A 22,809-nucleotide genomic window follows, 5' to 3' on the forward strand; every position below is an offset into this window, starting at 1 on the left:
GTCTCCGCGAATCGCGGCCACCCGGGACCCATCGAATCCGGGCGGGGCCGAGCGAGGAAAGACGCACAGGCGCAGTGCGGCCGGAGGCGCTCACCTGTGCCGGGGTGGGCGGGGCCAAACGCGGGCGCGGGAGGCGGGGCGGGCGTGGTGACGTCATGAGCACGCCGCCGCAGAGCAATTCGCGTCCCGGAAGCGTTGGCGGCGGCGGAGGCGCTTGGATTTGCGGCTTCAGAGAGGCCCCTGGAAGCGGCGCGTCCTCGGGGTGGGGCGGGCCTGAGGCAACGCTCCCGGGCCTGGTGGCCCTTCAGTGCTCGCTGGCCGTCCCCGCCCCGCCCCCGCCCCCCCAGCGACCGGGTAGGTGAGGTGCTACCCCTCCTTATCTCCAGGCCTCCGCCAGCTGTGCGGACTTGGGCGCCTGGACGCCGCGGGGGTCACCACCTGCTGGCCCAGCCGCTTCGGGCGTGGCCTTCCGTGCGGGCTGCGGGCCCCGGACGGGCTCGGTGGGCTGCGGAGGGGACGGTCTGGGCCGCTGCCGGCGCTGCCCAGCCCCGCTCCCTCTCGGGGTCCTTTAGTCCGAGCTCCGCTTGCGGGTATTTCGGGCTCCCAGTGGCCACTTGGTCACATCCCCACCCCCACCCCCAACCCCGTCAGGTCGCCGTCCATTGCGAGGGACTGGCTAGTGTGCTGTGCGCCAAGGTTCCCCGCGTGCCGCCCCCTCCTTTTCTTTTTTAGAGTTTGGAGTAGGACTTTGAAATTAGGGAAGAGGGTGAGGGTGCCCCCCCCTCGGAGACGGAGATTGGAACCGGGCTTTATGGAAGGAAGTGACTGCCCCGTGGGGTTGAAGGAAAAAGGGAGATAATGAGCAGGAATGATCCGGGCAGCGGTTGAGAGTAGAGAGGAGAAAGAAGCCGCAGATGTGGCGGGCCAGGAGACAGCTTGGGAGCCCTAGAGGATGGACAGTGCGTTCGCTCATTTAGTGAGCATTCATTAACCGTCCGCTGCGTGCAGAAGCATGGTAAATGGAAGACGTGGTTTTTGACCTGTCAAGCGCAGACCGGCAAGAAAGCAGGGAGTTTTAGTTTGGTGTGATAAATGCTATTAGGGCAAGTACCTGATCCATTGGGATTACTAGAGATGGTCTCCCATTCCAGACTGGGGGCCTTGGTAAAAAAAAATCTCTCAGATCAAGGGAGCAGTGTTTCAGCCCATACCTGAAGGATGAGTAGGAGTTAACCAGGTAAAGAGTGGGCGAAAAATATACCAGGTCATCATTTCTTTTTAGACATCATGCTGCCTCTTCCCAGCAACCATGTGTGCTTGGTCTTTATGGTTTTTACTCTTGATGGATCTGTGGGGAAAAGAACATTAGATGAAGAGTCATATGAGAAGGATTTTATTTTATTTTTTAAAAGATTTTTATTTTATTTTATTTTTATTCATGAGAGATAGAGAGAGGCAGGGACCTAGGCAGAGGGAGAAGCAGGCTCTATCCCAGGACCCTCAGGATCACAACCTGAGCCAAAGGCAGACTCTCACCAGTGAGCCACTCAGGGGCCCCAAAGAGCAGGATTTTATATCTGGGCAATTCACTATTCCCTGCTGAATGTGTTTCCTCTCTATGAAATGGGTATTCCATCTGTAACCCTTCCTACCTCTCAGGTTTATTATTATAGGCATCATGTAAAATAATGTAAGTAGAAGTGTTTTGGGGATTGTAAGGGCAATGCAAATGTTGGGAATTATTATGATTGCAGGATGCAGATGTCAGAGCGTGAGGGGAGTGGGCCAGAGGTGAGCCCCAGCGTGATCCCTGAGGCTCCCCTGGAATCTCCACCTGCCCCTACCAAGTCCCCGGCATTCGATCTTTTCAACTTGGTTCTATCCTACAAGAGGCTGGAGATCTACCTGGAACCCCTGAAGGATGCAGGCGACGGTGTTCGGTACTTGCTCAGGTAACAGACTTTGTAGAGTTGCTCTGATCGTCTTGGCCTTCTGCTTTCCTGCTCCATAGTTGTGCTGGTCGTTTAGGTGGTTGCTGGGCTGTCTGTTCTGCCCTAGTGAGGAGTGGTTCTGGGAGGTCTGTTGGTTCCCTGGGCTTATTCTGGGCCTGCCCCAGGAGAGGCAGGCCCTGGGAACCATGTGGTCTTTCTGCAGTTTATTTTCTGGGCTTTAGTAAACTCATTCCTTAGGACTGCTAACTAGCTCTGAACATTGGGCTTTCTAAATCTTGAAGGAGATTTTTTTCCTCTTTTCTCTCAATATTAGCATAATTAATGTTAAAATTAGGATGTAATTTTGAACATCAGTTAAATAAAAATACCTGTGAATAAGGAGGTACCCTTTTCACCAATCTTTTAGGATTATGGAGCTCAAAATTTTTTGTTCTTATTTTGCTTTGAGTTTTCTTATTTTTGCTTTGTTCTTGATTTGCTTTGATGAAATCAAATAATTTATAAAAGAAATCTCTAGTTTCTTTTTTCCCTTTTCTGCTCACTGTATTTATCTTAAAGACTTTTAATTTCAGATATATGCCATTCCACTCCCTAAATACTGCAGTTTATTTCTAAATAACAAAGGTATCCTTTTTAATGAGAAAAAGCAACATCACATCTAACAAAGTTAACAGTAATTCCTTTATGTCGTCTTATACCCAGTTCACATTCAGATTTCCTCAATTGTCCCAAGAATGCTCTGTTTTGGCCAAATCAGAGTCCAAACCAGGACCACATTCTTATGTGGTTATTATGTCCTCTAAGTCTTCTTCAATCTAAAATGGTTTCTTTTTTATGGTACTGACTTGCTGGAGACTGAGCTGATGGTCCTGGAGGATTTCCTAGTTAGATTTGTCTGGTTGCTTCCTCATGATGCAAAATGGAATTTAGATTTAAAGATTGGATCATATTCAAGTGAAACCCCTTCCCCCACAAAGGTCATATGTTCCTAATATTGGGAGCCACATAAAACTTGGTTGTCCTACAGAGCAGACATTCATAGCCCAGAGACTGTGAGGGGGGCTTTAGAGATCACTGAACCTTCTGAAACTACATGTAACACTTTGTAAGTGCACGCATGTGTATTTCTAAGGGAGAAGCTTCTGGTTTTCATCAGGTTCTTTTAAAGCTCTCTAATCCTCTGAGAGTGGTAGGAGGCAAGATGAGTGGAGTTGGGTTAACCTCTAAGAATGCTATTGAATATTCATTCTTAACTCAGTTTGGAAAGTGGGAGATTTATTTTTATCACTCTGAACAAGGCCTTAGGTTTTTCTTGTTCACCCCAGAACCCCTTTAATTTATGACATTAGTCCTAGTGATGAGCTAGTTTGTATTCCAGAGCAGTGTTCTCTACCATTAGATCACTGAACCCTTGGCACAAGGGATAGGGGAGAGGGTACGAGGGGTTTGTTTTATGATCCCACCATGACGATCCAGCTGAAATGAATTTTTGTCTTCCGTAGTGGAGGGAATGGGTCTTGGGGTTTTCTATTTTGCACATATACAGGCGTGTGTGCGTGCCTATGTGTGTTTTATTCTTTTTGTGGCAAAGCACAAAAATTAAATATATCCTATCGCCCTTCTCCTTTTCCACTGCTGGTCTTTTAGTGCTTCTTGGCACTCATGTGTTAGGGTTTTTCCATTTTATGAAACTAGAAATCTGAGGATGTGGTGCGACTCATTAAAGCCTTTGTCCTAGGAATTCCCCCAGAGCTTGTGGTTTTTTGCTAATGTGCACTGGTCTGTGAGAAGGGCTGTCAGATTAGTTTGTGCTCTTGATTGTTCTTTTCGTAGCAAAGAGGATTTGACGTTCAAGAGGGACCTAATCTTGAGCTTTGTCTGGCAGGTCTGAAGCCTAAAGCTGCATTAGATTTTTAAAAGACTCCTCTCTTCTGGGATCAGCTACACTAGTAGGTGATCGGTAAGGACATAAGAGAGCATGGGAGAGGCTTTACAGTGAAGGTGACTTCAGTGGTTGTATGATGTTTTTATTTCTGAAATGGGATTGGCCTTAGACCATTATTTGCTCTTCATGCTGGTAGTTGCCACTAGCTGATTCTGAGGCCTCATTAGGGAGGCACAGTGGAGGATGCTGGGTTGCAGAGAAAGGCAGACGGAGGTCATTTCATTCCCTTACTCATAACTGTTATTAAAAAATAAAAGCAGGGGTGCCTGGATGACTGAGTTGGGGTGTCTGACTCTTGATTTCATCTCAGGTTATAGTCTCAGGGTTTTGAGATCAAGACCTGTATCAGGCTCCACAGTCAGTGGGGAGTCTGCCTGATATTCTCTCTCTCCTTCTCCCCCTCCACCCCCAACCAATAAATAAAAAAAAAAAGCTGCACATAAATTAGTGAACTTCATTCAGCAACTGATATACATCAATCACAGCAAAAGAAAATACGTTGAAGTTCTGAATACACTACTTGCCAGCAACTTACCTGTTTATTTTTCTCTTTGACTCTCTCCTCTGTTGGCTGACCTTAGAATTGCTACACTGCTGTTTAGAATATTGGTGTCAGTGGCTTCATTGTTACCTCTGTGCTCCTTTTCTCTATTAAATATCCTTTATCAGGGATGAAGCCAGCAGATTTGCTTGTCCTCAGAGAATTTGCTTGTCCTCAGCAACCTGAGTCTGGTCTTCTTTCTTTCCTCTTTGGGGCTTCTGCACTGCTTTTTGGTGGTGTTGGTGGGGGGCTGAGTCTGCATGTGCTTCCAGCTGTTGCAATTCACCTAGGGCATGTCTGCTGGAAGAATGCTATACCCGTTTCAACTTCTTTTTTGATATATTAAAACAAAATCTTTATTATTGTCTTCCCCTTTTGGATTAACATATATTAAAATTTCAAAATTTCAGAAAGAAGAGAAAGTCACAAATGTGGTCACAGAAATCCTTCACATTTTGTTCTCTTAATTTCTGTATATTAGATGGCTCTTGCACAGTGAATTTATGTTCCTGTGAAATTGTAAAAAAAGAATAAGGGAAAATTTTAAAGAAGAAAGTTCTTCATTGTCACCTCTTAAAGAGACCAGGACGTTACGAAACACAGGTTAAAGTGTTGACTGGGTTTCTTAACAGATACTTTATATAATCTTCTCTTCTGGGAGAAAGTTCCACAGGTCTTCTAGTCCTGAGAGGATACCTTTTCTTATCCTGGGGCCTAATGTGTGACCTCCTCTCCTCTCCTGGTTGCCTGTCCATGTGAGAGGCCTACTTTTCATTTCTCCTTGACACTCTGAGCTCTGAGCCCCCTCCTCTTGCTCCTGGTTTTGATGACCCGCCCGTGATGGCTGCCCCTCCCTTTCCCCTCTGCCCTGCCAAACTGGAGGAGTGGCCATTTTCAGTGACCAGGACTTTCTTGTGTTGTAGGTGGCAGACGCCTTTGTGTTCCTTGCTGACCTGCATGGGCCTCAACGTCTTGTTCCTCACTTTGAATGAGGGTAAGAACTGATTCCAGGGGGTTTTTGTGAATGAATGTGGGAAGGAATTCTAAGAATTGGCCGCTTGGAGTTGGCTTCCCTCCGTGTCTGCTCCATGTCAGAAAACCGGCTTGAGAGAGACATACTCTGAGCTAGAATCATGGCTAGGTTGTTGGGGTGACTTTGGACAGGGGTTTTTTAACCTGTTTTTTAAGGCCTAATTTTCCTCATCTCTAAGGGGAGGATAATAATAGTGCTGTCCTCAGAGGGTAGTTGTGAGGAACGAGGTAGCCTGTGTATAACATTTAGCACGGTGCCTGACACAGTAAGCTACCAATGTATTGTAGCTACTGTTTCCTTCTTGACTGAATGCTGGTGCTGTGACCTTTTCCAATTTTTTTTTTTTAATTTTAAGACTTTATTTATTTATTTATGAGAGACACAGAGAGAGAGGCAGAGACACGGGCAGAGGGAGAAGCAGGCTCCATGTGGGGAGCCTGATGCGGGACTAGATCCCCGGATCCTGGGATCACGCCCTGGGCTGAAGGCAGATGCTCAACCACTGAGCCACCCAGGCATCCTAGCCTTTTCCTATTTTGATTTCCAAGCTGATTGTTGGGGTCATTGAGGGCATGACATGGGGTGAGGGTGCCAGGAAGGTGAATGGTTAAGAGATTTCTGCCACATTTATTGATTTCCTCTGGCTCGGCAGGTGAGCCTGGAGGGGGCTGCTGGGCAGTCACCAGCTCTGAGGGGTCTGTAGCCTTTGAGGTAGATGTGTGGACACGTGGGTGGCTCTTGAGATCATGGGTAGTAATGTCTTCTGGGGACCTCTTGTGACAAGGTATACCAGGACTCAGCGCTTTTCCTGTTTGGAACTGACAGATGGCTGCAGAAAAAGCCATCTTTTTCTGAAAAAGCCCCCTCTAGTGGGGGGGGGGGGGGCAGTATGTGAAAGGCCTGGGACAGAATGTTCTGAGGAGCTGGGTTCTTTATTCATGTATTCATTCTTCTATCAAACTTACATTTCTCAAGTATCTCCTTTGTTTCCTACGGAGATACGGATTCAGTGGATTGAAAATAAACCCTGTTTTCACATAAGACCTCATTTTGTTTCTTAGTAGGACCCTTTGTCTCATCCAAACTCAGATATCCTTCTCAAGCTGGTAAGATTTTTCTGTAATCCTATGACCGATATTTAACCAGCATTTGCTCTGTCCCCAGTGCTCTGTTAGCTTGCTTTGGGGGTAGCATGCTAAATGGAAGAAAGTCCTTTGGATTTTCTCTCAGCCTCCCCATTTCTCAGTCTACAGTGGTCTGGTCTGTGGTGTTCTAAAAGCCTCCGTGGCCCAGAGGTCAGAATGTCAGTCGTGGGCAGTTCCCAGCAGTCAGACTCCAAGCATGAGCCACCTGCTAGGTGCTAGCATAGGTTTGTTAGTATTTTAAAAAAAATGGACCTAGAACTATAGCAGTGACCAAATGGATGAAGTCCCAGCCCTTAAGAGCCTGTTTTATTTGTGGAGGAGACAACAACTATGCCTGTAGTCAGTCATGTGGTGATAAATCCTCTGAGGAAAAATAAAGCTGAGTTAAAGGAGAGTGAGCAGGGGTGACACTGTTCCATCTGAGGTGATCAGGGAAGGCATTTTGGACAGAGCCCTGGAGGAGGTGAGGGAGTGAGTATGTGGGCATCTGGTAGGCAGAGGCTCCTGGTCTTGCTCCTCATTTACCTGCAGTGTTATTGATCCCATAGGTGCATGGTACTCGGTGGGTGCCCTGATGATTTCAGTGCCTGCCCTCCTGGGCTACCTTCAGGAGGTCTGCCGGGCACAGCTGCCTGAGTCTGACCTGATGCGGAGGAAGTATCACAGTGTGAGGCAGGAGGACCTCCAGAAAGTTCGCCTGTCTCGCCCTGAGGCTGTGGCTGAGGTGAAGAGCTTGTGAGTATGGAAGGGGCCAGGGAGGTGGGAGAGATGGTCACAGGAATGGGAGCCACCACACTGACTGCTTAGTGTCAGGCGTCATGTCAGGGAAACCACAGATGTTCTTTTCTTTCATCTTTTTAACAGCTCTGGGAGATAGCTGCTATTATTATTATTTTTTAAAGATTTTATTTTTTTATTCATAACAGACACACAGAGAGACAGAGAGACACAGGCAGAGGGAGAAGCAGGCTCCATGTGGGGAGCCCGACATGGGACTCAATCCTGGGTCTCCGGGATCACGCCCTGGGCCAAAGGCAGGCACCAAACCGCTGAGCCACCCGGGCTGCCCAGATAGCTGCTATTATTCTCCATTTATGGATGAGGAAAAAGGCTTACATGGCGAAAAGCTGGGATGACCCCAGCTGGGATGAGAATCTAGATCTAGCTGATTTTATAACTCGTGTTCTTTCCACTAAAGAGACAGTTTAGGGTCTTGACTAAGCACGTGCATGCATAAGTCACGGCAAATCCCACACTTGCTGGTTGACATTGGGTGGGTTGCTCAGCCTCTCTGTGACTCAGGTTCCTCACCTGTTAAATGGGATACTAGTAGACTTACCTCCTGGGTGGTTGTGAAGATTGAATGAGTGGTACCCAGGAAGTGTTCGGTGAATGTCACTCACTGTCCCTACACTATTGAGAAGCTTCCTTAGTGTGATAGAGCTGGTACTTCTGAAGAAGCATGTTAAGACCGTTGATAACCATAACCATGGCATCTGCAAGGCTTCAAAAAAAGTTACAAACGGAGGCCTGCGTCAGCTGTCTGGAGTGGGGTCTGGGTATCTATGGTTTTTAATCCCTTCCCCCCTTCCCCTTTTTTAAATGACTTTAAACTCAAATGGGAATTAGAATAATACAAAGAACTGCCACAGGCCCTTTACCCAGTTAGAACAGTTATTAACATTTTGCCATATTGGCTTCATCTTGCACTTTGTTCTTTTTCTTCTTGAACTGTTTGAAAGTAAGTTGTAAATATCATGCCTCTTTACCCCAAATGCTTCTTTCCTAAGAGCAAGGACATTCTCTTATATATCCATAAACGTGGAAATTTTACATAGCTAGCATTCGCATTAGTGCATTTATTTAATATATAGTTCATAATCAGATTTTACCAGTGGTATTAATAAGGGCTTTTATATAAATTTCTTCTGATCTAGAATGGAGTCCCGAGTCATACATTACATTTTGTTTTTATATCTTCTTAGTCTCCTGTAACCTGGAATAGTTCTTTAGTCTTTGTTTCTCATGACTTTGACATTTTTAAAGAGAACGAGCTTATTATTTTGTATAATTTCCCTCAATTTGAGGTTGTTTGCCTCCTTATGAGTAGACTGAGGTGATTCATTTTTGCAGGAATGTGACAATGTTTGTGTTGTTGTCAGTATATGATATCAGGAGGTACATGATGTCAGTCTGTCTCCTTAGGGGAGACTTTTTTAAAAGATTTATTTATCATGAAAGACAGAGAGAGGCAGAGACATAGGCAGAGGGAGAAGCAGGCTCTCCGCAGGGAACCAGATGTGGGACTTGATCCCAGATCCTGGGATCACGCCCTGAGCCAAAAGCAGATGCTCAAGCTCTGAGCCACCCAGGCGTCCCCTTAGGGGAGATTCTAACTTTGATCATTTGGTTAAGGTTTCTCTACTATAAAATAACCATTGCTGGGTCTTGTCTTTATTAATTTAGTACTGTAACAGTTGCAAAGGTGATTTTTGAGTTGTCATTGTTAGCTAGCATTCTGCTGTAGGAAAGAGCTCTTCCATCTTATCAGTATGAACTGAAAATTCTTAATTTCATTTAATGAATTGTAATCCATTACTGTCATTATATTGATCTCATTTTTTTTTTTAAAGATTTTATTTATTCATTCATGAGACACAGAGACAGAGACACAGGCAGAGGGAGAAGCTGGCTCCATGCAGGGAGCCTGATGCGGGACTCGATCCCGGGTCTCCAGGATCAGGCCCTGGGCTGAAGGCGGTGCTACACTTCTGAGCCACCCAAGCTGCCCGATCTCAAATTGTCCTAAGTTGGGCAGTAGGAGCTCTTTTGAACTGGCTCCTGTGTTCTTTTGGTGTGTCCCCATGTTTTTAAAAAATATTTATTTATTTATTACAGAGAAAGATGTGCAAGTGCATGCACATGGAGGTGGGAGGGTCGGGGTGGAGGGGCAGAGGGAGAAAGAGAGAATCTCAAGCAGACTCCCCACTGAGCTTGAAACCTGTGTGGGGGCTTGATCCCATGACCCTGAGATCATGACCTGAGCTAGACTCAAGAGTTGGATGCTCAACTGACTGAGCCCCCTAGGCGTCCATGTTCCATCATTTATGAGTACATATGATACTCAGATTCGTCTTATACTTGGCACTGCTCCAGCTCTGGAATCAGCCATTTCTCCATGAAGCCCTTATAAACCGAGAGCTGGGTGCAGCATGCATTTATTGCTTCTGAGGGTGCATTCATATAAAAAAAAAAACCTCTCCAAGTGAGGCTGCCTCACACCTCAGGTGGAGACCCAGTGACCTCTATCCTGCTATTTATCCTACAACTGCAATGTGTCTGTGAGGTGGGTACCTTGCCTCATTTTACCTCAGCCCTGGGAAAGTTAAGCAGACATCCCGATAGCAACAACTAGGAAGAGACCCAAGCAGGAACATTTGTACTGTTTGCATCTCTGTAGGGGTCCCAAAAGAGGACTGAAACGTATGTATGCAGTTTCTCCTGAGCTCTCTGGCTCCTCCCATGGGTTCACAGGGACCAGCTGCTTCTGGCTAGCTGTGCCTGTGAAGTCCTGGGTTCTGTGGCACCGAGCTGTGGTAGGCCCTTGGGCGTGTGGCTCACGGAAGCCCCCTGTGCCCACAGCCTGATCCAGCTGGAGGCCCTCCTGAGCCGCCTCTGCCGCACCTGTGAAGCTGCCTACCGCGTGCTGCACTGGGAGAACCCCACCGCATCCTCACAGTGAGTGGCCCCCGCTCTCCCCGCTGCTGCTCTGTGGGGATTTGCCACAGCAGCCTCTGCTCCCCTAGCTCAGGGGAGGAGAACCTCTGAGGCTCTTGGGTGCAGACCTGCACATGAACTTGTGGGCTGGGATGTACTGCTTTTAGCTGTGGTGAAAAAAAAATTTTTTTTAAGATTTTATTTATTTATTCATGAGAGACAGAGAGAGAGAGAGAGAGAGAGAGAGGCAGAGACACAGGCAGAGGGAGAAGCAGGCCCCACGCAGGGAGCCCAGTGTGGGACTCGATCCCAGGACTCCAGGATCAGGCCCTGGTATGAAGGCAGGTGCTAAACTGCTGAGCCACCCAGGAATTCCCGAAAAAAAAAATATATATGTATTTTTAAGATTTTATTTATTTATTCATAGAGACGCAGAGAGAGAGAGAGGCAGAGACACAGGCAGAGGGAGAAGCAGGCATCATGCAGAGAGCCTGACATGGGACTCTATCCAGGATCTCCAGGATCACGCCCTGGGCTGCAGGCGGCGCTAAACTGCTGCGCCACCGGGGCTGCCCCCGAAAATATTTTTTTTTTTTAATTTTTTTTTTATTTATGATAGTCAGAGAGAGAGAGAGAGAGAGCGCGCGGCAGAGACATAGGCAGAAGCAGGCTCCATGCACGGGAGCCCGACGTGGGATTCGATCCCGGGTCTCCAGGATCGCGCCCTGGGCCAAAGGCAGGCGCCAAACCGCTGTGCCACCCAGGGATCCCCCGAAAATATTTTAATAGTAGAAACAGAACTCACCATGTAATCTTTCACCCTCTTGTTTGATTAGCAGATGTCATGTTTATTAAGTGTGCCAATTGCCGTGTGTGTTCCACAGTGATTTCCTTCTGATCTTACGAATTTCTCATACTTTGGTTCCTCTCTGTCAATGCAGGTTCTATGGGGTTCTTCTGGGCATGGTTTGCATGCTGTATCTGCTGCCCCTGTGCTGGGTCCTTGCCCTTTTAAACAGCACACTTTTTCTGGGAAATGTGGAGTTCTTCCGAGGTAAGCCCTGGACAGCTAGACAGAAAGAGATGGGGCCTAGACTCCTGGCTAGGGTGGGTTCCCCTTTGTATGTGTCTCTACGGCTAATCATCTGTTTGCTGTGCCTTCCACAAGGGGGCAGCACCACACCAGGGTACTTCCTGGGAGGGCTTCTGTATCTCTAAGGTGTGAGGTGGGATACAGGAGAGACTGCTACTGTAGGGATCTCCCTTCCCAAGGCAGGTGAATCCCTGCTCACATGATGTGATGGCTTCTGGGAGATGAGAGAGGGTGGTTTTCCCAGTGCTGCCACCCGCCTCTTGGGGTGTATCCGCTTGGAGTAGCTGCCACTTTTTGTACGATCCCAGAGTTCTTGTCTGCTATCTAGCTTCTAAAGCAGCACGGCAATCTGGGGAGGCCTGAGCCATAGAAACCTGGGCTTGTACTATGTTTGGGGGATGGCTGTATTTGTTTTGCTTCCTGTAGTTGGGTAATTGGTTATAGAAACCCTAATTTATCTCACACTTACTACATTTAATCTCTTTAGAACAATCACATAGGGTGGGTGGTAGTCTTTCTGTTTTATTTATGGGGCTTAGGTTAGGTGACTTGTTCAGTTAGGAGGGTGACTTTCCTGCAGCAGAGTGGGGCTGCTGGTGGAGGAAGCCAGCCACTGGAGAAGAGGATACCCCCAGAGCACCACTCATTCCATCCTGTTTCTGCCTCCCACCCTGTCCTTGCCCTGGGTAGTGGTGTCTGAATACAGGGCATGTCTGCAGCGGCGGATGCACCCCAAGCAGAAAGATAGTGTCTTTGAGAGCCCACCACTGCCAGAGGCTGGGGGAAAGTGTGCCCTGCCAGACTGCACGCCTGCACCCACGCCCACAGAGGTGAGCACCCCCTATTAGGGCTGAGCCTGCTGCAGGCAGGTCATGGAGCCTTCTTGTTCCCAGTTTGTTCATACCACTCTTTATAGTTCCTGCTGCTTCCCTAGCCTCATCTTCTCTGGAATGTTGAATAATAAACATTTATTGATATTAACCCTATGAGGTGTAGATTGCTTCTGAGAATGAGAGGGTTCTCTTCTGCAGAGGAGAACGCTGAGGCACGAAGTGCTTGTCCCAGTGTGATAGGGCCAGGACTCAGACCAGGCCCTGTAGTTCTAGAACCTGTGCTCTGCAGCCACTGTTGGACCATGTCTTGGGCCCATGTCCGTATCCCTGTTAGGTCAGAGAGTGCCCTCCTTCCCGTGACTTCTTTCTTGCATGTGTGCTGTCTCCTCTGGGGCAGGAATGAGTGTTCAAGGGAATGAGTGTTCAAGGGAATGCTGGCTCTCGGGAGCTGGTAGCCTTGACCTCAGGGAGCAGGGCTACCATCCCTCTCCTGTAATAGTCTCTCTTCCCAGGACCTCACACCCGGCAGTGTGGAGGAGGCTGAGGAGGCTGAGCCCGATGAGGAGTTTAAAGATGCTATTGAGGTGGGTAGCCCTTCCCCACCACCTTCTACTGATCATGCTGGAAAGTCAGGTGGTCCAGGAGCTGGGTGGCTTCTCACATCCTGAGTCTAGGTTTTTTAGTTCTCTTGTATCCAAATGAGAAACCGGAACTTGTGAGCTAGAGCTCACTGGGTGAAAGGATGCCTCTGAACTTCCACCCGTTCTGTGACTGACCTAGTGATCTGCCCAGGACAGGGATGGCTCTAGAAACCTCTGGGAAGTACCTGTGGTGGGAGGTGGATCATTCATCACCTAGGCTGGAGACTCTGGGCTTGGGGCCTTGGGTGTGGGGAAGGCAGCTTTAGGGGAGGTTCCTGCCCTGGGTCTCTGACTGCTGTTATGCAGAGTGAGGTCCCCCTCTTTTGGGGACAGAGAGGAGAAGCTAGAGAAAGTGGTTGTAGGCCAAGTACTAGATCAAAGAGTCTTTCTGTTTTTAAGACAGTGTAGTTCACAGGAGCATTTATTTGTCATGTAAGACTTAAAAGCATTTACAAATGGAGAGATTTCAATAAAAAGTCTAATTTTCAGTTTTTCTGAAAGATCAGAAGCCCTGGTAGCCCTGAGTCTGTAGTGGTCAGTGTAGCTGGGGAATGACTGTCCACTTTACAAAAGTCACCGAGTCCCCACCACTGCCGCCACCCCCGTCTTGTACCCAATCACTGAGTCCTGGTGTGGTTGCTGTGGTCACAACTGTGCTTCCACATAGCAGGAAGTCATTCCTCTTGTCTCTATAACGTGAGACATTGAGGTGTAAGAAAAGGGGTCTTGTGCATTGCCCCTGGGCCTGTGATTTACCCTAGCCCATGTCACTCTTACCCTGGCCTCATCATGTGGGCATTTGAATTTTCGCCTGCTTAAAGATTTCTCCAAGACTTGAATATACGATTGTAGACTGTGCATCTTGGTGCTGGTAGGGAATATATGCAGCCAGGGCTTTCAGGCTCTTTTGTTCATAACCCATAGTAATGAGGCCATTTTATGTCTTGGCCTAGTTCATGCTTATGTTTAAAATATGTAAGATGTAAATAAGGCAAAAGCTTTCTGAAAATACATTATAAGGGATATTTTCTGTTCTATTGAAATAATAAGCTACGTAATTATTTCACCCAGTTTGAGAAACAGTAGTATACAGCTTCTCTCAAGCTTATTTGATGCTGGACTCCTTTTCTGGGGGGCTCTGTTAACATCAACCTTTGTGGCGTGCTTAGAACTCAGAGTGGTGCTTCTGTGTTTCCTTTTGCCTGGGCTCCCCGTCCCAGCAGCGTCCTCTTTCTTGCTATCTCTCTCTCTGTTTTCTCTCCTTCTCCCCCGCGACTTGGGAGGCAGGAGACCCACTTGGTGGTGCTGGTAAGTAGGAGCCTTGGTGAGCTGGGCAGGGGCTGGGCAGGGGGAGGGCGACGGCAACTGAGCCAGCCATCACCGTGCCTTGTGGGGTCTACTGTGCTGGGTGCCCCTGCACGTGGGTCCCACAGCGCTGCCATGAGGTGGGCAGGACTGGAAGGAGATGTTCCCACAGGAGGATGACGAAGGTGCCCCGTGCCCTGCAGAGGATGAGCTGGTTCTGCAGGACAATGGGTTCCTGAGCAAGAATGAGGTTCTGCGCAGCAAGGTGTCCCGGCTCACGGAGCGGCTCCGCAAACGCTACCCTACCAACAACTTTGGTACGGCTGGGGCTGAGGAACAGAGCGGCGTGGGCACTATGGGGCCAGGGTTTTGGAATTGTGGGCCCTGGGGAAGGTAGCAAACACACGGTGGGACTGCCAAGGGAGTGAGTGTGGGTTCCTTCTTGTCCCCCTGTCCTCCTTGAACATTAGCTTGTGGGAAGTTGAGGCATTCTGTTCCAGAAATGCCACTCTGAGATGTAGAGAGGTGTAATCCTGAGACAGAGCCTCAGAAGACAGTGTAGAATAATGGCTGAGAACAGAATGTAGTCTCACTGCCCGATGTAAATCTCAGCCCTACTGGGTGTCCTTGAGCAAATGATTTAACCTCTCTGTGCCTCAGTTTCCCTTTCTATAAAAGAGTAGTAATAATAGTTCTTACCTCACAGGGTTCTTAGAGGTCTCTAATGAAGTGATGCTTATTAAGTGGTAGCACAGTGCTGGCTAGATCACAGTAAGTGCTTATTAAGGGGTGTTGTTAATACAAGGGGTCCTGGTCCATCCTGCAGGTGCGTAGGAGCTTTTTTTCCTACCCAGGTTGAAACAAGTTGAAGGAAAAAAAATATCTTCCTCTGGGCATGATAGAACCCTGAGGTCCCTTCTCCTAAGCCAAGTTCATAGACCAGCCAGTCCTTATTTTATTTGGGGGTTTGGGGAAGGTCAAGGAAGGCAGCTTTAGAGAAGGGTGCACTTGACTGTTGGCATGGTGGGAAACCTGACTCAACCCAGGAGAGCAGTTGCTGAGCCAGATAGAGTTCTCGCTGAAGAAAGCAGGTGATTTGGGGGCCACGCTGATCTTGAGGAAGAACCTTGGTTGTGCTTGCTATCAGCTGATAGGAGGATGGCATTGTCTAAACTGTGTATTATGGTGGGAGTGAGTTCTAGGGTCTGCACCTGGGAGAAGCCCCTAGGGTTCATTTGAGGAATTTGACCCAGAGCATTCAGGGCGCTGCCTTGCTGCCCCTGTAGCACCCAGGGCAGTTGTTGGATTAGAAGTCCTGGACATACTGTTGCTTTCTGGTCTGAGTGCCTCCCTTCTCTGGGGCACTGTGTTCAGTGCACTTGCACATACACGGTATCATGTAGTCCTGATGGTAGATGCAATAGGGACAGGCAATTCTTAGATGCTTAGAAGCAGCTGGGTTCCAGAAGTCCCAAGTACCACTCCACAAGAATTAGTACTCTTGCTTTATCTAGCCTGTGATTCATTTGTATGTATGAAGTTTAAGTAAAGGCCTTAGATGTTCTCATTTGCAGGTGAACAACCTTAGGTGAGAAAAGTGATTTGCCCCATGTCTTCAGCCAGTAAATGGCCGAGCTGTGACTCAAATTCACACCATCTGATCTGGCTCCTGTGTTCTTGTGTTTTTTCTAACTCATCTTGCTCCCTTTGCCGTAGTATCTGAAGTCCTGGTTTTATGTCTGTCTTATTTCAGTATTTAGTTTTTGGTTCGGGTAATCCCTGCCAGGATGTGTGGAGTCCTTTCAGGTTCACATGAGGATGGTGAGGGCAGACCGTGCTGCTTTTTTCTAAGCCCCTGTTAATTCCCATTCTTTGAGACTTCTCACTGTCCTTTCCCTGCAGTGTTCTCAAGCTCTTTGCTGTGGGGGCAGGTGTAGCAGCTCTGCTCCTAGGTCTGGCTCCTGCAGACCAGAGTGAGATGAGCCAGCCACCCTTGGACCACTCCATGCTGGCTGTCACTGCATGATGGGGATGCATGGGACAGTTGAGAACAGGCTGCTCAGGAGCTTCTATGTGGTCCCACTCTGGCCCCGAGGCTCTTCGACTATTACCCTGGCAGGGCCCATGCAGTTGTAGGCTCCTTTCTGCTCCCATGGCATCATCACATGGTGAGTCAGGCCCTTTGCTGAGAATGAGGGCAGGTAGAGTTGGTAGATTAAGTTGTCACTTAACTGACTGAACCACCTGGGTGCCCCAAGGTGGGTTGCTTTGCTTACATTCTTAGTGTGGGGGACAAGGTGTTGGAGTAGCCTGGTTGCTGGTTTGGCATCAAGGCAGCCGCACCTGTTGTACTTTTTCCTCTCTTCTGCTGGGCCTGGAGCTGACTGGCAGCAGTGGTATTCAGCTTACACACCTTGGCCTCAGGCTTCTTGCTCTGGCGTGGGCCCTTCTTTCTTTGAACACAGAAAGTATCCTATAGTGAAGGCTGCTAGGGGTTCTGGTGGAACAGATGAAGGGACCACATGTAGCTGTCAGTGTAGCTCTGGGCCTTTATGTGAGGGTGAGGCCTGGGGCTCTGTACCTGGTCACATAGCTGGTTCCAGAGTCCTAGCAATGCTTCCTGAAGCTGCTCATTGCTCTGGCTGGATCCCAGGAGGCCTTTGGGCCCCAGGTTGTAGACACTTAATCCAGGTGCCTTATTATCCACTCCCAAGTGTTTTCAGGACCCAGCTCCACTTCCTTCTGGGCCCACAGTCCTGGGCTCTGTAGCCCCTTTCGGGACCCCCTTCATGCCCATTGTGGCCCCCCCACCAGGCCTTTCTCCCCTGGTTCAGTGCCCCCTGCTTGCATTGAGAGTTCTGCCTCAGGCCACAGTCCATGTTCCCAGGGACAGCTCTGGGAACCTTCTTTGTTCTCTTCAGGTTTTGCTTTTGTTCCTGGAGCTTGGTAAAGTCATCAGGCCCAGTGTGACCTTTCCTGTCCTCAGGCCTCAGTTTGCTTCCTTTTTTGGTTCCCTTCATTCACCCCCCTTCATGTGCCCCCTTCAGCAGACTGTGTCTTTATTGCAGTCTGCCTTTCTGTCTGTCATTTTCCTGGGGGCGCGGGTGGGTGGTGAGTGGTGAGTGGTGAGCACAGGGGCTTCTGAAAGAATGGTTGGTTGCCCTCCCTCTCTGTCCTTCATATCTTTTTGAAACCTCCTCCCGTGCATTTGCCAAGCTGCCATTGACTTCTCCACCATGGTTGTGCCGTGGTTGCATGTGGTGGTTTGCGGTGGGGATGGGGTGTTTTGTGGCCTGTCCTGTCCATCCTGCCCTCTGCTTGCAGTGCCTGTGCCCCTGCCCTGCCCTTGAAAGGGGCCTGGTTCTGAGCTCCTCTCCTAGATCTTCAGATGACAGGAAGCAGGAGTCTGGGGTTCTAGGTATTTCTGAATTCCCTGTGAGCAGACTCTTTGTCAGGAGACACTTAGGAAGGGGTTGTATTGGGCAGGTTTCATCTGAGCTCTTTGGAGCTGCCTTCTCTGAAGGATGCAAGTCATCGGGTCCCTCCTGACCCCCAGGGAGCAGATTCCGCTGGGTGCTCTTCAGCTTCTGCAGGACATGCGGATGGGGCCTGGAAGCCCTGGGAGGGTACTTCCACTAGCAGCTGCATATGGTCTGCAGACATGGATTCCCAGGGACCTTGGGAATTTTCCTTTTAGCTTGAGTCCCCTTCTGGCTCTGGATCTGGACTTTGCTCCCTTGCTCATTGCTTCTGGCCAAGATGTGGGGGCTGGGCAGGCAGCCTTAGTGGTCCCATTTAGAGGAGCAGGAGCAGGTGAGAGTTGAGAGCCCTGGGCTCCTCAAGGCTGAGCTGCTGCCTCTGTTTGTCAGGGAACTGTACGGGCTGCTCGGCCACCTTCTCAGTGCTGAAGAAGAGGGTAAGTCTTGAGGGTGCGTTTTTGGGGACTTGGGATGAGATGTAGGGGAGGAGGGGGAGTCATTGGGCCATATCAGGCCTGGGGTCTGAGGTTTGCTTCAGTGAGCAGGGATCTGGTGTCCCTGTGCCCATGTCTTCACCAGCCTTCCCATTGGATGTCATCTTTGCCATGTCCTGCCCCTCTTGGGCACCTCCCTGTTCCCCTGCTAGTCCCAGGTTCCTTGGGTGCGATCAGCTGATGGAAAGGAGGGAGGCTCCTGGTGTGGGGGACACATCTGATACTGACCATGGCTCTTTGCAGCGGAGCTGCAGTAACTGTGGAAACAGCTTCTGTTCTCGGTGCTGTTCCTTCAAGGTGCCCAAATCTTCCATGGGGGCCACAGGTGAGTGGGGCAGGTAGTTGGGGTTCAGGGTGTTGGGAGGGTTCGGCTGGTTGCTGCCTCCCCCAGGGGGTGCTGCGGTGTGTGTGGGAAGGGAGCAGGGAGTCAGAGGGCAGGGGGACTCAGGATCCTGGCTGGCCTGTAGAAATGTCTCTGCTGTCCTTTAACAAATCAAACATTGAAGTATTTTATGCATGCAGAAGAATATATTTAATGTATCTGAATTATAAGGCATAATACCGAATACCTGTGGCTGCTTCACTGAATGTAAAAAACAGAACATTAATGACCCCTCCGCCCAAGGCTACCCGGCACCACCCTGCCTTCCCCAAGGAAACTACTGTGCTGAATTTTATTCTTTTTCTTATTACCTTGGTAATACTTTGAAGAAAATGAAAAAAATAATTTTTTCCATAAGAGCTGTGTGTACTTACTGTAAATAAAAGATATAGAGTACCAATCTGTGCACATAGAATAAATGCATATGCATGTTCTAAAAAATTGGGAGCATGTTTTGCATACTGCCTGTAATATGTTATAAATTGAGGCTTTTTTTTGTTTTCTTTCTGGTCATGCAAGTAACATATGCTTATTCTAGAAGATTTGGAGATTATTGTACAGAAGAAGAAGGAAGAAAAAAGTAATCCTGTAATTTTACTACCTAGAGATAACCACTGTTAAAACATTTTGGAAAATTTTTTTCTGGTATTTTATTTAAAAAATTTTTTTAGTGATGTTTTCTCGGTGCCTAGATAATTTCTAATGCAGAGCACCTAGCAGAGGCCTGCTGTTGGTATGGTCATGGTCATTCCTAAAGTCCCCAGTCCCCATGGAAAGAGGAGTCTGAGAGCACGCTAGTGAGCTGGGTTAGTGAAGATGTGGACTGAGTGGTGGGTGGCTTTTGTGGGACTTTGCGGGTTGGGAGGTGGTTGTACTATTGGGGGCCATGAACTGAAAGGCATGAGGAAGTGTCTCACCAAATTCTTCCTCCTTTTCAGCCCCTGAAGCCCAGAGAGAGACTGTTTTTGTGTGTGCCTCGTGTAACCAGACCTTGAGCAAGTGAGAAGAGGGGCTGGGGTCTAAAGTGGGCGTCGGTCTCTGGGGCCAGCAGCAGATCTCACTCTCCTTTCCCTAGCCCCATGTGGTATATGCTGGGCAAATGTGGCCTGAACGTTAGGTAGGCTTCCCCTTCCTCTCCTTGCTGTCTCCAGCTGGGTTCTGGAGCCACTCCCTACTCCTGTGGATGGTTAGTAAATGGCAGTTCTCAAAACCCAGAGAGAAGAGGAGCCCCTGGAGGGCCTGGCACTTTTGCCCTCCTCTGCCCTGGGCTGAATTTAGTGGACTCAGAGCTGGGCAGGAAATATAAACTAGAGGGCAGTAGTGAGCTAGGCCTGGTCTCTGCATCAGGGCGTCGCTCCACACCTGACAATTCTAGGAGACCACAGATGAGAGATTGGGAGAAGAGATTCTTCCTCTACTGGTTACTGGGCCCTGTCGCTTGGCCTCTGAGAACCTGCAGGAGGGCTTGGGCATGGCAGGACCCAACTCTGCTCTTTGAATGTCCCTTCAGGCATCAGCATCTCATTGTTTCTCCACTAGAGGGTTTGGCCAAAGCTAACAAGACCAAAAGTCCTAGAAATAGGGTTGAAGTTTCCGTATTCTCCCAGAGGAGGATGTGTCTAGGAGGGCCGGTCAGAGTCCTTTAGTATTAAGTGGAGCAAAACATAGGGAGCCCGAGCAGCTCAAAGGATATCAGGCTCACCTTGAAGAAACCTTGACTTGCAGAATTTCAGCCTACATATTACCCTGGCGACAGCTCCACTGGGTTAGATGCTAGGCATTCAGATTTCCCTTATTCCTCCTGTTCCCTCCTAGGGAATAGGAATTTCCCTATTCCTCCTGCCTCCGGCACTCTTCCTCTGGCCCAAAGCTCTGTTTCCCCTCCCTGGCCACTTGTTCCATGGAGTGTGTTACAGGCAAGCAAAGCAGAGGTCTTGAAGCCCTTGACCCTTGGGGGCCTGGGAAGTGTAGGATCTCTCTGGGCTGTGTCCTAGATTCTAGCATTGTTCCCCAGCAGGACAGTCTCACTTATGGATTAAGGCCACTTGAGGACCCCATCATGTCTTTTCAATACTTTTATGTTCACTTCTGGATTCTTAGGGTATCAGTGTCTCTTCCTAAGCCTTGAGCGGGCTCAGGCACCCTTTCCCTCCTCTGGAGCCGCCCTGCCCTCTGAAGTATTTATTTATTTATTGCATGGTTCCTGGGAACATGTGGCACAAGGAATGGGATGAAGAGGATGGTGAAGGGTTCTCCTGCTCTAGGATGCTTCCCTGGCGTCATGGGCTGCTGGGGACCCAGGACCCATAGGAGGGGGTTCCTGAGCAGGGATCTGATGAGGCGGGCAGGGGAGACAAGACTGTCCCAGGCCAGATTTCTTGCCAGTCTGGTTAGGGCTGGTCAGCCAGGGGCCTGCTCTAGGCCAGGAAGGTGCATGTCCTTGGGACACCAGGCAGGCCTTGGTATATACTCCCTTCCTTGGGCTCCTTTGTTAAGAGATGACAGTTAAGTACCCTGTGCTTTACTTACACTGGAGAGGAATGCAAAGGATCTCTGTGTATATGGAGAATTGTCAATAAAAAGGCCTGAAGCTTCTTATGTTTTTGTCCTGGTCCTTGCACTAACCCTCTCTCAGGCTGGAGATTCGGACTCCCCCCTCATTGGCCAAGTTTGCAGGCTTGCGCTGTGCCTGCAGGACAGGGCTGGAGGGGGCGTGGTGACTGAATCCCCGGGGTCTGCGGGGGTGGGGGGTGGGGAGGGGTGGGGGGGTGGGGTGGGGGGAGGAAAGCCATGCCTGTATAGGTGGGGCTCAGCACGTGTTTTTCAGATTGATTTGAGGCTCCGTCTTGTGACCAAATTGTGAGTGGTTGGGGTTAGGACCAGGACTTGTCAAACACTAAGCAGTGCAGGCTTTAGAATGGAAGGATTTTAGCTAATCCTTCTTAGAAAGCAAAAAAGGATTGGTCCCCAGGGAGGCTGAGAGCCAGCCGAAAGAGGATTGGCTGTGAGATGGGACAGATAAGTAGTTCTCTGAAAGCAGGGTTTGTGGGGTGTTTATGGGGTACCAGGCACAGTGATGAGTGTTTTGTTCACATTCTTTTATTTAATCCTTATGATGGTTCTATGAGGTTGGCACTGTTCTCCCCATTTTATAAGGGAGACATTGAGGCCAAGGGAAGTGAAGTAGTGGCAATGAAAGGTTTGGCCTGGCACCTTGCAATCTTCCAGATGGAGGCCTGGGGCAGTGAAGAGGGCGGGGGAGAGGCCTTGCCTCCAAGGTGAGGTTAGGTTGCAGCCCTGTTCTCCGGTGGGGGGGGGGCTCCCTCCCCCCTGTGCATGTGTCGCTCTCACAGGCCTTGGCCTGGTCCAGGTGGGATTCCGCCTAACTCAGGAGCCTCCCCGAGTTGTGGTGGGGCCCCGCCGCCCCGAGGGGCCTCAAGGCACAGCCTGGTGGCAGTTAGAAGTAGGCACTGCTATGGCAGGCTCCACGCTTGGCCTCCTCTGCCATCGACTGCAGTCATGCTGGAGTGAGTTGCCACAGGGCCATTGGCCCCAGGCCTCTGTGCTGCTTCCTCTGTAAAATGGGTGTGATAGTGATCTCTACATTTTAGGGCTGCTCTGGGGAGTAAATGAGATGATCCACTCTAGGCATGGAGCACGATGCCTGGCGCACAGTAAAAGTTCTACAAATGCCAACCCGTTACTGCCATCCTGGCAATCTTAAGGAAAAGATAACTGTCCTGGATGGCTTAGAACAGTGTATTTTGTTTTGTTTTTTGTTTGTTCTTGTTTTCCTTTTTTTTAACCAGAGACTAATTTTAGATTATTATTCAGGAAAGAATCTGAGGTCAGAGTGTAGTTTGAAAAAGCCGAGACAATATTATTTTATTTTGGGAAAATGAAAACAAAGCCTAATGTTGGTGAAACAGTTTGTACCACAAGTAGACTTTGGGACATGGGATACTGGGAAACACGGGTCTTATCATTGGGTCTGGAGCCTTAAAGAAGGGAAGCCAGGGGGTCACCTCGTTCCCTTCAGTGTGTGTGAGGGCCTCAGTGAGAGCAGGCCAGGGACGGATGACTTTCAAGTGCAGGTACCACCTGGAAAATGAAGCCATGGAGGGGTTTACCAGGATTGGATTGTGTCTTACAGCTGGCTGGGGTCCACAGTGTGGAGGGGACCAAATTTGAGGTGACCTGGGGGACAGACTGTTCATAGTAGAACTGGATGCCTGGTTTAAAAGATGCC

At 49.1% G+C, this 22,809-nt stretch overlaps 1 protein-coding gene across 5 annotated transcripts; it reads left to right on the plus strand.

Moving 5' to 3' along the window:
* Positions 1–21,158, plus strand: ZFYVE27 (zinc finger FYVE-type containing 27). Of its 5 annotated transcripts, none has more exons than XM_025991605.2 (13): positions 54–354; positions 1,755–1,952; positions 5,362–5,432; positions 7,165–7,351; positions 10,259–10,354; positions 11,275–11,387; positions 12,117–12,256; positions 12,772–12,843; positions 14,188–14,208; positions 14,378–14,522; positions 18,075–18,121; positions 18,422–18,503; positions 19,499–21,158. In XM_025991605.2, the coding sequence occupies exons 2-13, from the start codon at positions 1,756–1,758 to the stop codon at positions 19,561–19,563; spliced, it is 1,236 nt and encodes a 411-aa protein (XP_025847390.1). In that variant the 5' UTR covers positions 54–354; position 1,755; the 3' UTR covers positions 19,564–21,158. The 5 variants fall into 5 exon arrangements, with proteins under 5 accessions (XP_072595777.1, XP_025847390.1, XP_072595778.1 ...); XM_025991588.2 differs by having other exon boundaries at positions 166–358; XM_072739676.1 differs by lacking the exon at positions 14,188–14,208 and having other exon boundaries at positions 1–354.
* Positions 21,159–22,809: the final 1,651 nt, after the last annotated feature.

This window comes from Vulpes vulpes, chromosome 15, assembly GCF_048418805.1.
Source record: "Vulpes vulpes isolate BD-2025 chromosome 15, VulVul3, whole genome shotgun sequence".
In the NCBI taxonomy this organism is placed as follows: Eukaryota; Metazoa; Chordata; class Mammalia; order Carnivora; family Canidae; genus Vulpes; species Vulpes vulpes.